Raw genomic sequence first — 13,796 nt, forward strand, 5'->3', positions numbered from 1 at the left:
GACAGCTCTCCTTCTTCCCCTTCTCTTATGTTGTATCCATCCCCCACTGGCATGTAGAAGCTGCTTGATGCTACTGGATGGTGTGTCATCTTTGCATAAGCTTCATCATCAGCAATCTGAGATTCAAAACATTTAATGCCCATTACTATGCAATGAAATTTATGCACAAAAAAAAGGGCAAATAGTTTAATGAAGCAGCCAAGTATGCTAAGCATCTTAAAACTTATATTAAATGAAATTTATGCACCAAAAAAGGGGCAAATAGTTTAATGAAGCAGCCAAGTATGCTAAGCATCTTAAATCATGACATTAAATGCAATAATTGAGGAAAAAGAAAGAAATTAAATTAATAATGGCATAGAGCGTGTATATGTATGTGTTACCTGTCGTGCAACAACCTGGTTTGTTTGAGATTCTTCCACCTCTGGGATCACATCCAAGGTACAGTACCTAAGGCTCTTCCTTCTCATACTTAGCTGCACAGTTGTAGTGAGTACAAGAGGGAGGCCACAGCTCCTACCAGCAACATAAACCTCCATTGTAGGATTCACAGTAGAGAAGTCCATCCTGCCCTTCAAGAAACAGCAGGACAATGAGCTTATCCCACATGTGCAATCCATACTCCACCCTGCTTCATTGCTCATGGGAGAAGAAGCCACATAAAGGTAGCCTTCAATCATATAATTATCATCTCTTGAAGAGCCTTTCCTAGATAATGTCCCTTGAACAATAAGCTCATCTTTATCATAGATCTCAAATGGCAAATCTCCTGTCGTTCTGAGATTATTTGTGCTCACATAGGTTGCCTCAGCTCCCCCTGTGTCCACCCGATCCCTCCTCAAGGTGAAACAGGCCCTCTCTGATGGAGATATCCTGCCTCCATTCACTTCCAGCTCTGTAGAAATGTTCCTCTGAGGGTACACTATCAGTAGAGAGTCAGGAGCTTCATCTGGTAGACATGAGCTTACCCTCACATAGAAAACCCTCACATCAAACCATGCTTGCGCCTGCTTTGTGCACCCAAAGGAGTGCTTAGGAGGGGTTTTAATGGTGGATTTGCATAGGCTCATGGGGGTCTCAATCTCCCAAGAAGAAGATGGGTTAGGTGATGCAGCGTCTTCTGGCCAGAAAAGGGTTTGAACGTCTATGGGGTCATCCATGTCTTCTGATCACAAGCGATATCAGAGGTATGCAGGCAGCTCTTCTGCTAATGATAGTGATTCTGCTGATACTGCTAATACGAGAACAATGATAGCCAGCAAAACACAAGTGCCATATAACAAAGGTATGCAGGCAGCTCTTCTTCTACTGTTATTAATACTTTAATACTACTGATACTGCAAGTATTAAAACAATGATAGTGATTCTGCTGCTAATACTAAAACAGTGATAGCTAGCAAAACACAAACGCCATATAAATAGATGGAGTAGCTGTAGTGTCTGAAGATTGTGAAGCAAATGAGGTAATTGACTATAAAATCTAAGCAAGCATAGTAAAGAGGAACTATGAAGATTTGATTAAATTGAAGGAAGAGAGGATTTTGGATGAAAGGCTTCAGTACAGTGCAGTGCAGTGCGCAATTTACGAAAGCAAAGCCCTAAATACCAGTTTACAGAAGTAGAAACGAAAGGAAAGAAGCGAGGGGCGGGACAATGGGCGGCTACAGCAGCTGGCGGTGTGACCCGGGGGCGTAAAAAACGCCAGGAAAGGCAACCTGTTTGCGTAAAAGGCCAAAAAGGTGGCGGTCACGCAGAGGCGGCTGCACGTAGAAGCTGGTAGGGGTCGGTCACATGCGGGGGAAATCTTCTTTTTTTTTGAAGTCCAACACGCGTAGTTGACCCTCCCTATTGTAAGGTCCGTCTACATCAAGATTGATATAGAAAGCCTTCGCAATACCATAGATTTAAATAGAAAAAACAATGCGTGCTAGTGGACCCCCCCTCTCTCTCTTCGCCCACGTGTTAGCACAGTTTTGTTATAAAGTGCCGTTTCTTTATTTAAAAACAGGGTCAGGCCTAGAATTTGAAGGGCACCCCTTCCCCCCCTTTGAAGGGCTTTTCTTTAACTCGCTTTTCTTTATGAAGAGATTGGAAGGGCATATAACTAAGGGCGGGTTCACATTGGAGCGGCGGAAAACATACTCTCAAACACACTTTTCCAGGTGGAACTCTTACAAAATGCACACTTCCGCCGTCCAAGTGTTCACATAGGGAGGGGGAAGTAAAAGGGAGCCTGACTTCTTCCGCCGCCCACTGTGAACACTGGGGGGCGGCGGAAGAAAGAGTAAACACCATACCAAAAACCATAGAACAAAGCTATATTATGTCCACAAAGCATAGTGTAACTACAAAAATAAAGAAGCCACACTACAAACCACAATAAGCCAGACAAAAGACTTGTATTACAAAAGCTTAATCGGAGTTGGTAGGTGAGTCCAGCTCCTCTAAAGCCGCCCTTCCAAAAACTTGTAGGACATTCATCCTTGCTTGCTCTCTATACATTGTTCGGGCAAGACTATCTCGCCGCTCCGAGCCAACTCCAAGGTCACTCGCACCCCCTTCATTGCCTCCTTGAGCGCGCTCCATTGCATCCTCTATGTCAACTTCACGTATTGCTTGAAGCTCCCTCATGGAGGTAGCTATTGCTCTTCGATCCTCTTCTACACGTCCAGAGCATGCTGCCAATTCTGCTTCCGCCTCACGTACCCACTCCATATCAAAAGACTCTCCATGTTGGATACAAATGTTGTGTAGCACAAGACAAGCCGCAACAAGATCTGGGACATGACGTAGATTCATGTCACATCTTTTTAGCAAGATGCGAAACCTTGCCTTGAGCATACCAAACGCTCTCTCAACTGGCATCCTTGTGCTCGATTGAATGAAATTCCAATGGTACTTTACACGTGACAACCCTTCCTTGCATCCTTTGAAAGGCACTAACATGTATGGCCGTGCGGGGTAAGCACAGTCGCCAACCAAACAATAGTTACCCAGCTTGCCCCTTGCACATGCTTGCCCTATATCACTTCTGGAGAAGTTCAAGGAGTCATGCGCTGATCCGGCCCAACCGACATCATAATTCCATACTGAGCAATTGGCGGCTATTGTTAGTTGTAGCAAAATAGAGTGGAACCCTTTCCGATTGAAGTAGTCAACATGGTTGTCACGGGGTGCAATGATGGGGATGTGAGAACCATCTATCGCACCAACGACGTAGGGAATTCCCCTAAGTGCCTCAAACTCTCGTGCTAAAGTTGCTAGCCGAGATCTTGAAGGCCATCTTATGTACATATTCCGGAGACCCGATTTCACAATTGCCTTGGAAAATGCAAGGATTATTTCACAACATGTGCTCTTAGCGCAACCATAGGTGTCACCAAGGCCCAGTAGTCCATCTCCTGTAGCAAGTCTGCTTAGAGCAATGGCTACCCTATCTTGAATAGACACAGGCGCACGAAAGTTTGTGGTTTTCTTTTGCATGAATGGTGCTAGACTCCCACAAAGGTAATGAAAGGTTTCTTTGCTAACCCTAAGACGCCGCTTGAACATGGTAGCACTATAAGCACTTAGGAGATAGCATTTTACAAAGCCTTGAGGCCGTGGATATGCCCACGCTTGTCTGTGTTCATGACCCCTCCTACGGTTCGCAATCTTCCTCAACCTCACAGATCGTGCCATGCATTCGGTAACATGCAACCAAGTCTGCACTATGCACTCATCATTGTGCATGCTTGGTTCTTTAAGCAATTCATAGATCGCTATAGAACACAACCACGCACAATAGAGTGCAATGTCTTTGGACATGCCCATTGTCACCTGCAAATCCAAAACAAGTTGATACATATTAAATTCTCAGCTTAACATGCTTCTTAGGAGCTTAGAAACATTCATAAATCCATACAACGCATAGGAACAAAGCAACGTCGAGATCCCAAACTTTATAAACTCATATAATAATAATAACAAGAATTTCCTCCGCCAAGGCTACTTGTTGCCCCCCCTTCCTTCCTTAAGGAATTCACTCATTGTGGCATGCAATCCTGCCAATATCTTCAGTCTCTTCCTCTCCAAGGCAACATTTTGGCAAGAGGTCTCCTTGAGATGGTCCAATAGATGTTTCCCAGTATCGGCCATTGTGGCCAAAGATTCCTCATACTTGGGAGTCACTCGACGACTTGAGGACATGGGTGCTTGTGGCTTCTCGTCATCTTGTGCTATAGTTACTTCATCCTTGTCACCGCCAGGGAAAGTAGCATCATCCATTGTTGATGAAGAAGCGTGGCTAAGAGGAGTGACCGTGGCTCTATCGTGGTAATACTCATCCACCACATCGAACCATTTACATGTGTGCCTCCTGTCATTGCCAGATACCGAGTTGTGAGCTTTGTCCACTCTATATTTTGCTAGCACCGCTTGCCACTTCTTGCGACAACTTTCACTATCCTTATTGAAATCAGGGTAAATGCCGGCTAGCTTTGTGGCCACCTTTGCCCACAAGTTGACCCCTTGTTTCCCAAGATTGTTGAACTCCTCACTCATGCCCCCCCTGACATGAATGAGTTGGTCAACCCAAAAGTCTTGCCACTTGCTTTTCTTATTGTCGTTGTCGTCATCTTCCCCCAAGTCCACCACCACCTTCTTTTTGGAGTTCCTGGGTTTCTTTGGCGCAGGTTGGGTCTCTAACACAATCTCCTCATCGCTAGGCTCCTTCCTCATGCCACGAACTCGCTTTGGTTGAGAAGATAAAGGGGGGTTATTGAGTGAGTTGGGTGATGGTTGGCTTCCTAGGGAATTGGGAATGGAACCCATGTTTGGGATACCTAGGGGGGATGATCGATTAGGAGGTTGCGCTACCATAGGTGAATGGGGGGGGCGAAACATGAAGGGAGAGTTTGGAGAAAAGGAAGGAGAATTGAGCATGGCTTGGAAGCCATGAGGGTGGGAGGGTGGCCCATGAAAAGGAGGAGGGGGAAATGAATAGAAATTAGAGTGCGGGAGAGAAGTTTGGGAGAAAATAGGATCATCGTCGCCTCGTTGTTGCGATGAATCAAATTCATGGCTCGTGTTGGAATCCATAGTACCTACATCAAACACGAAGAGAATATTAGCACCACATAAAATAAAAACACATACATTAGTCATGATAATGGAAATGCGGTTTGTGAGGGGTCACCTTATGCGCTCGCTTCACATTGCCTCCCGCCCTTTTCGCACACCCCTAAAAGAAAAACAAAAGCACACAATGTCAAAGGCATGGCAAGTGTACCACAAAAACATTAAAAGAAAGGTAAATGGGTGGATAAAAAGAAAGCATGATTGAAGTGCATGTAAAAGCACCTTGGAGAATGGAAATTGTGAAGCTTATTATTATGTTCTCTAGAAATTCTAGAGGGTACAAAATCTCACCCTAGACCCTTTAATTTATAGGAAATTGAAGGGTGTTGGGGGGAGGGACGTTGGAAAATGAACGTTCGAAAGTGGAAAGTGGCCGTTGGGAAAAAGGCCGTTGGGAAAAACATCCGTTGGGAATCCGTTTTTGGAAATTCTGCAGGCTGGAATCCGTTTTTGGAAATGCTGCAGGCTGGAAGCCGTTTTGGGCGAGGGGGGGGGGGGGTCGGCACAGTTTCAACCGCAATCTTCCATGACGTGGCAAGGGGGGGGTGGATTTCCACCGCCCGCTGTGAACGCAGAGTGCCATGGGGCACTCTGCGATTGCATGGCAGGAAGGCGGCAGCTTGGCTGCCGCCTTATCTGAACCGGGCCTAAGTATCCCAAAACCCTTCCCTTCTTTTGAAGCTTAATTTTATTTTTACCTTTTCTGTTGTGAAGGTTTTGACTCCCCTGGAAGGGTACTGCAACCTTCAAATTCTAGTGCTGAACAGGGTTATGGAAGCTCATCGTTTCCCCCTCCTCCCCCCTCCCCTGTGGGACATGATGCATTCCTATCTCTTGAGGGTTCAAAATGCTCGAATTAGAGTTTTCCCATGTAAAGGTGGACCGGGGAAAACCTCGATCAAATAAATTTTTCTACGTTTTATAAATTTTCAGGTTTTATAGATTTTTGGTGGTGTATATTCACTCGAATGTATGAACTATTTTTTTTTGGTGGTGTATATTCATTTTCACATTATAATTTGTAAGGTTTAAAAATCTTAGAATGTAAGGTAAAAAAAATTAGAATGTAAAGTTAAAAAACTAAAATTTTTGTTTTGAACATTACAATTTGTAAGGTTAAAAACTATACCCAAAAAAAAGACCGAGAAACGAATGAAATTTTTATCGATAGAACCAAGAAAATAGACATGCACCCAAAAAAAGTATTTATTTTGCTGAAAACCAAACATAAGTTAATTACATGTGAATTTGAAAATCAAGGCCATGAAGCACTATATATGGTTCCTGGGGAATACCAAGCATGAGGTAATTACATTCAAAATTGAAAATCAAGGACATGAAGCACTACACAAAACATACTTCCTCTTCGGTGAGCCCTACATACCTACATATTTCAGGAGAGAGGGGAACAAATTCATCTCCATCTACTATGGCTTTCTTGAATTTGTATGCCCTTTCCTGGACTGATAAATAAGATGTGTTGTAATCATGAGGAGATGCTGGCTCTTTATCATCATCGATTACTATAGGATTTGCTCGATTGCGTGGTGCAGTATTGTTTTTTCCTTGCATTTCCTGCTCTCCTTTTAGAATCGTCATTTTCTTCCTCTGCATTATCTATTTCCTCTCTTGTATTTACAAGGTTGAAGTATCTATTAGGAGTATCGAGACGAAAAATATCTCTTCTATATCTATGCAATGTGTCGGGTGGGGGAGTTTCATTACCTTCCATACAGCAGTAGACCTTTTTCTGCTCATGTTGCCTAAGCCCGTCTTTGGAATTATCCAAGACGTGGCTGGGTAGTACTTTCCAATACAAACCATTTTTAGCAGTGGACTTTGCAATGATGCGCCCAGTTTATTTGCAATGTAATTATCCATGTGTACATATGCTCTTTCAAAAAGATTGACTGGTGACAAACAGAATTTATTCTTTAAGTCCACCTGGCCATATAAAGCGTACAATTGTCTTCCTCTTGTTATTTCTTCAGCAGATATGTTATGTATGTGAAAAGAACTTAAAGTGAGCCTTTTGCAAGTCTTTCATACAATAACCCACCATACCTTCGAAGGTGTGCATTTTTATCAGTCTAAGTACTCTACACATTACCAACCCTCCCTTGGGCTTAAACATATCCCAACCTAAATATCTTTTTATTGTTTTCCCTATTCTTATGAGGGAGGGTGCCATTATACTGATAACCATCTGAAAATGCAAGTGGTTTAAGATTCCACCTTTTTCAAGTGCAAAAAGTCCTTTCAAACACTCCATCCTAACAAATTCCTCTAAAGGTTCCCAACATGATAATTTAATATCCCCATTCCCTATGGCAACTGTGACTGATATCATGCATGGATTTTTTTCTAGGAGGCATGATGACGAAGACCAAGAGACACACTGTTAAACTAACATGCACAATGAACAACAACAAAACACAGACTGTGATTAAATGGGGCATGAGACCATAACTTGCTCTGAAATAGAAAAGTCCAGTATTTTACATATGCCTCAAGAAACCTAGATAGCATGCATATATTATGACCAAAAAAAAGCATTTTTAATCGCCACGAACACACGGCTGTGCTAGAATCATCGTCTGAAGACGACCAGGAAGCATATCGAACAGCCACGAACACACGACTCTGCTAGAACTATCGTCGGAAGACGGCCACAAAGCATATCGAACAGCCACAAACACGAGCACCAGTTCCAGAAGACCGAAAAGACAGACGACCATGACCATGGTTCCACGATTGTGCTAGAACCATCCTCGGAAGACAGCCAGGAAGCATATCGAACAGCCACGAACACACAATTGTGCTAGAACCATCGTCGGAAGATGGCCACAAAGCATATCGAACAGCCACAAACGCGAGCATAGGTTCCACAAGATGGGAAAGACAGACGACCACGACCAGAATCGAAAAAGACAAGAGAAGACATGCAAAACAAAGGGCTTACACGTGTCCACGTTTGCATGCATGCAAATAGCTTCCAGCACGTGTATCGTGGCCCCTTTCGCTTCCCTTTGTTGATTAAGCTTCACAATTTTAATAAATCCTTCACCTTATTAATTAATGCACCCCACAAAAATGTTTGGGGTGCATATAACCACCATTTGTTTTTAAACATGAACTAGAAATTTGAACTAACTAGTTAGTGACCTGCGCGTTGTTGCTACCCGTCACAAGCGAGGGAGCACGAAGAGCTACTCTCTCTCTCTCTCTCTCTCTCTCTCTCTCTCTAAATAACTCTTTATCTAGATCTCTTTCTTTCTCTCTCTAACTCTCTCCCTCACTCTCTAACTATCTCTACCTCTACCTCTAACTCTCTCTAACTTTAACTCTCTGTAACCTCTCTCTCTCTCTCTCTAACTTTAACTCTCTGTAATCTCTCTCTCTCTCTCTCTCTCTCTCTCTCTCTCTCTCTCTCTCTCTCTCTCTCTCTCTCTCCACATCTCTATGTTTGTCTCTAACACACACTCTCTGTAACTCTCCCTCTCTCTCTCTCTCTCTCTCTCTCTCTCTCTCTCTCTCTCTCTCTCTCTCTCTATATATATATATATATATATATATATATATATATATATATATATGTATGTATAGATATAGATATATATATATATATCTCATTCTCTCTCTCTCTCTAACTCTGTCACTCTCACTCTTTAACTCTCTCTAACTTTAACTCTTTGTAACTCTCTCTTTCTCTCTAACTCTCTCTAAATATTTCTCTATATCTCGTTATCTCACTCTCTCTCTCTCTCTCTCTCTCTCTCTCTCTCAACCTAACTCTCTCTAAATATCTTTCTCTCTCTCACTTTACTTGTCTCTCTAAATCTCTTTAATTATCTCTCTTTCTCTCTCTATCTCTCTTTCTAATTCACTCTCTCTAACTCTAACTCTCACTTTACTTGTCTCTCTAAATCTCTTTAACTATCTCTCTTTCTCTCTCTATCTCTCTTTCTAATTCACTCTCTCTAACTCTAACTCTCTCTAATTATTTCTCTAACTCTCTCTCTCTCTGTGAGGATCTCTCTCTCTCTCTCTCTCTCTCTCTCTCTCTCTCTCTCTATATATATATATATATATATATATATATATATATATATATATAATCTCTCTCTCCGTCAAGTCCAACCGTTGGTCGTATATGGCCTCGTGTTGCATTCTACCAACGTTAATACCTCTCTCTCTCTCTCTCTCTCTCTCTCTCTCTCTCCGTCTATCTCTAGTTCTAACTCTTTCTCTCTCTCTAACTCCCTCTAGTGTTCTCTAAATTGTCTCTCTCCATCTCTAACTCTCTCTCTAATTCTCTCATTTTCTCTCTCTAACTCTCTCACTCTCTTTAACTCAAACTCTCTCTCAGTAATTCATGGAATTTATATTCCCATGTGTTTATTTATTATGAATTCTCCTAGATGGGTTTAGATTGGTATATCTTTCTAAATCTGAGCGACCATAGCCTACTTTGAACGTACATCGGTGATTAAATATATTCGTGTGACAATATTGGTGCATTGTTTTAATTATTTGGGTTTTATGTGGATATTTGTGTTGGTAATTTAGTCGATTAATTTTTTAATTGATTGGCATAGTTGTTGTAAGTGCAGATTCTTAGGTTGGATAATGGAGGGAGTCACAATAGGGTCAAGCAAATTTTGAGACACTCGACTTTGGGCGATGGTGGATTATTATTTCATCATGTGGGACACCCACCCTTTCTTCTATTTTGGGCAGCATCCATATTATTCCATAGCAGTTAATTATTTACATTGGACATATGAAAGCTCTCTTCTAGACATTTAATTTAGTACAAGGTTGTAAATAATATTTGGTCATAAGGTTATTGTCTAATTTTAGAAGTAGAGCTTGTACATAAAGTAAAGCAAGCGATTTTTTGAGCCCCAAGAAACTATTTTGAGTATAATCAATTAAAATACACCAAGAGGAAGTGTGGGCTCACTCTTATGTGGGGGCAAATTGGACCTAATCTTGAGTTCTTGTCTCTACTCTTTTATTTTAACTTACCTCATCTCTCTCTGAATATCTCTCTCTCTAACTCACCCTCTATGTTTAACTCTCGCACTCTAACTCACCCTCTCTCTAAGTCCCTCTAAGTATTAACTCTCTCACTCTCTCTCTCTCTCTAACTCTTCCAACTAACTCTCTCTCTCTCTCTCTCTCTCAATGTGTAACTCTCTCTCTCTCTCTCTCTCTCTCTCTCTCTCTCTCTCTCCACCTCTTTCTCTCTTTGTGTCTGTAACTCTCTATTTCTCTCTCTCACCCTGTAACTCCCAAATACCAGAGCTACCACTTGAAGCCACCATATGGCAGCTCCCATAACAGAGTAAATAACTTCCTCTAACTTTAACTCATTATACTCTAACTCTCTCTCTAACTCTAACTCTCTCTCTCTCTCTCTCTCTCTCTCTTACTAATTCTATCTAGCACTCTTTGACTCTCTCTTCTTAACTCTACCTCTCTCTCTATATATATCTCTCTAAATATCTCTCTCTCTCTCTCTCTCTCTCTCTCTCTCTCTCTCTCTCTCACTAATTCTATCTAGCACTCTTTGACTCTCTCTTCTTAACTCTACCTCTCTCTCTATATATATCTCTCTAAATGTCTCTCTCCGCACTCTCTCTCTCCTTACATGGGTTCAACAGAAGGACATTTTAAATATTTAAAACTTACAAAAATATATTTACAGAGGGGATTTATTTATTGTATTTTTAAAAAAATTTACAGATTTGAATAGGAAAGCATACATTATATTCACTAAAAAATTCACAGATAAGGGACTTTTTAAATAGGCCTTGAACGCACGTGATATAGAGGATTTACATATAGTGACCCCCCGAGTCTCTCTCTAACCCTCTTTGACTCTTTCTTCTCTAACCCTACCTCCCCCTCTCTTTTTCTCGTCCGCCTTGGGACGTGATGCATTCCTATCTCTTGAGGGTTCAAATGCTCGAATTAGAGTTTTCCCATGTAAAGGTGGACCGTGGAAAACCTCCATCAAATAATTTCTCTACATTTTATTAAAAAATTAGGTTTTATTACTACATTTCCCAAAACCCACCATTTCATAAATATGAACTAGAAGTTTGAACTAACTAGTTAGCAACCCATGTGTTGTTGTTGCCCTTCACTAGCAAGAGGGGAAAAACAAGGACCTACACACACTCTCTCTCTTACTTTCTCAATCTAACTCACCTTCTCTCTCTAACTCTATCTCTCACCCTCTCTCTCTCTAATTCTCTTTAACTGTCTCCTACTCTCTCTCTCTCTCTCTCTCTAGATAACTCGCTTTATCTAGCTCTCTCTCTAACTCTCTCACTCATTCTCTAACTCTTTCACTCTCTAACTCTATCCAACTTTAACTCTGTAATCTTTAACTCTCTCTCTCTCTCTCTCTCTCTCTCTCTCTCTCTCCATGCAGACATCATTGAGTTTTCACACTTGGGCGAAGTTCTTTTTCTAGGGGACTTCAATGCAAGGACTCAGAGTGAGAAGGCATCTGTATATGACTAGAAGGAGCTAACCATGCAAGAGAAAGACTCGAAGGAGATTGGCATTCAACCAGCATCACAGGATAGAGGGAACATTACAGCATCAGGGAGAGAGTTCCTCATGCTAGGAACCACACATGGCTTAGCCATCTTCAACGGGATGTCCCGTTGGGCTTCTTTGAGATCTCTCACATGCTTCCCACATGGCAGAGGCTCGAGTACAGTGGATTAGCTGACGGGATCTCCGGCTTTAGCAACATCAATACATGCCTTCGCCACTCCCACCTACCCACTTGGAGCCGACCATGCCTATCTCTCCTTTAGCCTCTCAGTTTTTCCCGACCATCCTCACCACCACCACCCATCTCCCACTACACCCAGATTCATTCCACCATGATGGGGACTTGACTTATTAGTCCGACCATGATGGGGACTCGACTTAGTCCGACCATCTCTATCGAAATCCAAAATATGTAGACCCCAATCTCCCGCTAGCGGACCTCACCTCTTAGCTCACCACCACAATCTTACACACCTCTGCCATGGCTACATTTCCATCCACCAACCGATCTACCGCCAGACCCCCCACCAGCATCGTGCCCCATAATGTTTTGTATGACGAGGAATGCCACACAACACATGAGTGTCTCTTACGCAAGGTTTTGCAATAGGCCAAATCTGAGAGTGAGATGCTCAAAGGATTAACCAATACACAACCAAACATAAGAAATGAGATGCTCAAAGGATTAACCAAACATAAGAAATGTTAAGGGCCAATACAAGGACTTATACCAATCTCTCAAAGGTGTGAACTATACTGAGAGATATAAGAAAATTTAGGAGAAATGCCCACCCACACCCACCACATCTCCATCCATATAGCACACATATGCACGATCCCTATACGAAGTACCAAATCAGCCCCCCATCCCACCATCATCACATCCACGTCCCATCACATCCACCTTCTTCACATCCAACATGGTAGCCCAAGCCATCCGGAGACTAAAAAATGGTAGATCACAGGACCACTAGGGCCCCTTGGCAAAGCACATCTTCCATGCGGGGGAAACTCTGGCACCCCTCCTAGCCCATATGTTCAAGTAGGCTCTTTCGGCGAAAGGCTTCCCACCCACTTGGACAGCCCGTATCATCACACCCATCCATAAAGCCGGAGATTCCGTGGACCCCAACAACTACAGGACTATTATGATTGAGCACACACTGGCGAAACTTTATGGGTCAGTACTTAAGCTTAAGCTCAACACACTAGTAGAGAGACATTGGTATAGAACATCAGGGCAGGTAGGCTTCCACGGGTCATTCTCTACTTTGGATCACATGTTCACCCTCTGAGCCATCATAGGAGAGGCCAAAGCACGACACCAATGGGTTTACTATTGCTTTGTGCATTTTTGCAAAGCAGAGACTCCTGGATTTGGGGCTACCATCATCAAACATGATTTGGGGGATCATGGCATTATACGAGTCGGTAATAGGGCGGGTAGGATGCCTAGGAGGATTATCAGAGAAGATCTCCAGTACCATTGGAGTGAAGCAAGGATGCCCACTCTCTTTGGCCTCTACATCGACGAGATTTCAACATTTGTTGATAGAGGGGGAGGAGGCATATCACTATAGCAAGCATCCTTGTTTCCATACTACTTTATGCTAATGGCATTGTGCTTATTTGCAGACTCTCCAGAGGTATCTTGAAACGCTATTGGACTTTTGTGCACAACGGTATCTCACAGTAAGCCTTGGGAAAACCAAGGTTATAGTCTTCAACACACCCCCTCTTTTCACATCTTGAGTGAGTTTTCACCTACGTGGGCAGTGGAGATTTCATACTCATATGTGTACTTGGGAGTCACTTTTACAGGACCGATCTTCTTGATGAGCCATGTTGGGAGTCACTTTTACTCATATGTGTACTTGGAAGTCACTTTTATAGGACCGGTCTTCTCGATGAGCCACGCTGTAGAGGCTAGATTGATACAGGGGTATGCTTCTCTTGCTCTCATGGTGGAGAGACACTGCTTCCAGGTACACTTCCAGGAGCCGAGGACAAAGATGTGGCTATTTGATACCTTGGTAACTCCGGCATTGATGTATGGAGCTCCCTTATGGGCACGTAATCTTACAACGGCCAAATGGCCGAGG

General features: G+C 42.7%; 1 protein-coding gene across 1 annotated transcript in view; it reads right to left on the reverse strand.

Annotated features, from left to right (window-relative positions):
* Positions 1-1,538, reverse strand: part of LOC147641762 (uncharacterized protein At1g01500-like) — a 2,106-nt gene extending 568 nt beyond the window's left edge. The window contains exons 1-2 of the mRNA XM_086817950.1: positions 384-1,538; positions 1-116 (exon numbers count right to left, since the gene is read on the reverse strand). The exon at positions 1-116 is cut by the window's left edge and continues 568 nt beyond it. Coding sequence (XP_086674076.1) covers positions 1-116; positions 384-1,160 — 893 coding nt within the window. The 5' untranslated portion in view covers positions 1,161-1,538. The remainder of the gene's footprint in view (positions 117-383) is intronic.
* Positions 1,539-13,796: the final 12,258 nt, after the last annotated feature.

The sequence above is a fragment of the Cibotium barometz genome, chromosome 1, assembly GCF_041138505.1.
Source record: "Cibotium barometz isolate CiBa-2024 chromosome 1, ASM4113850v1, whole genome shotgun sequence".
Lineage (NCBI taxonomy): Eukaryota > Viridiplantae > Streptophyta > Polypodiopsida > Cyatheales > Cibotiaceae > Cibotium > Cibotium barometz.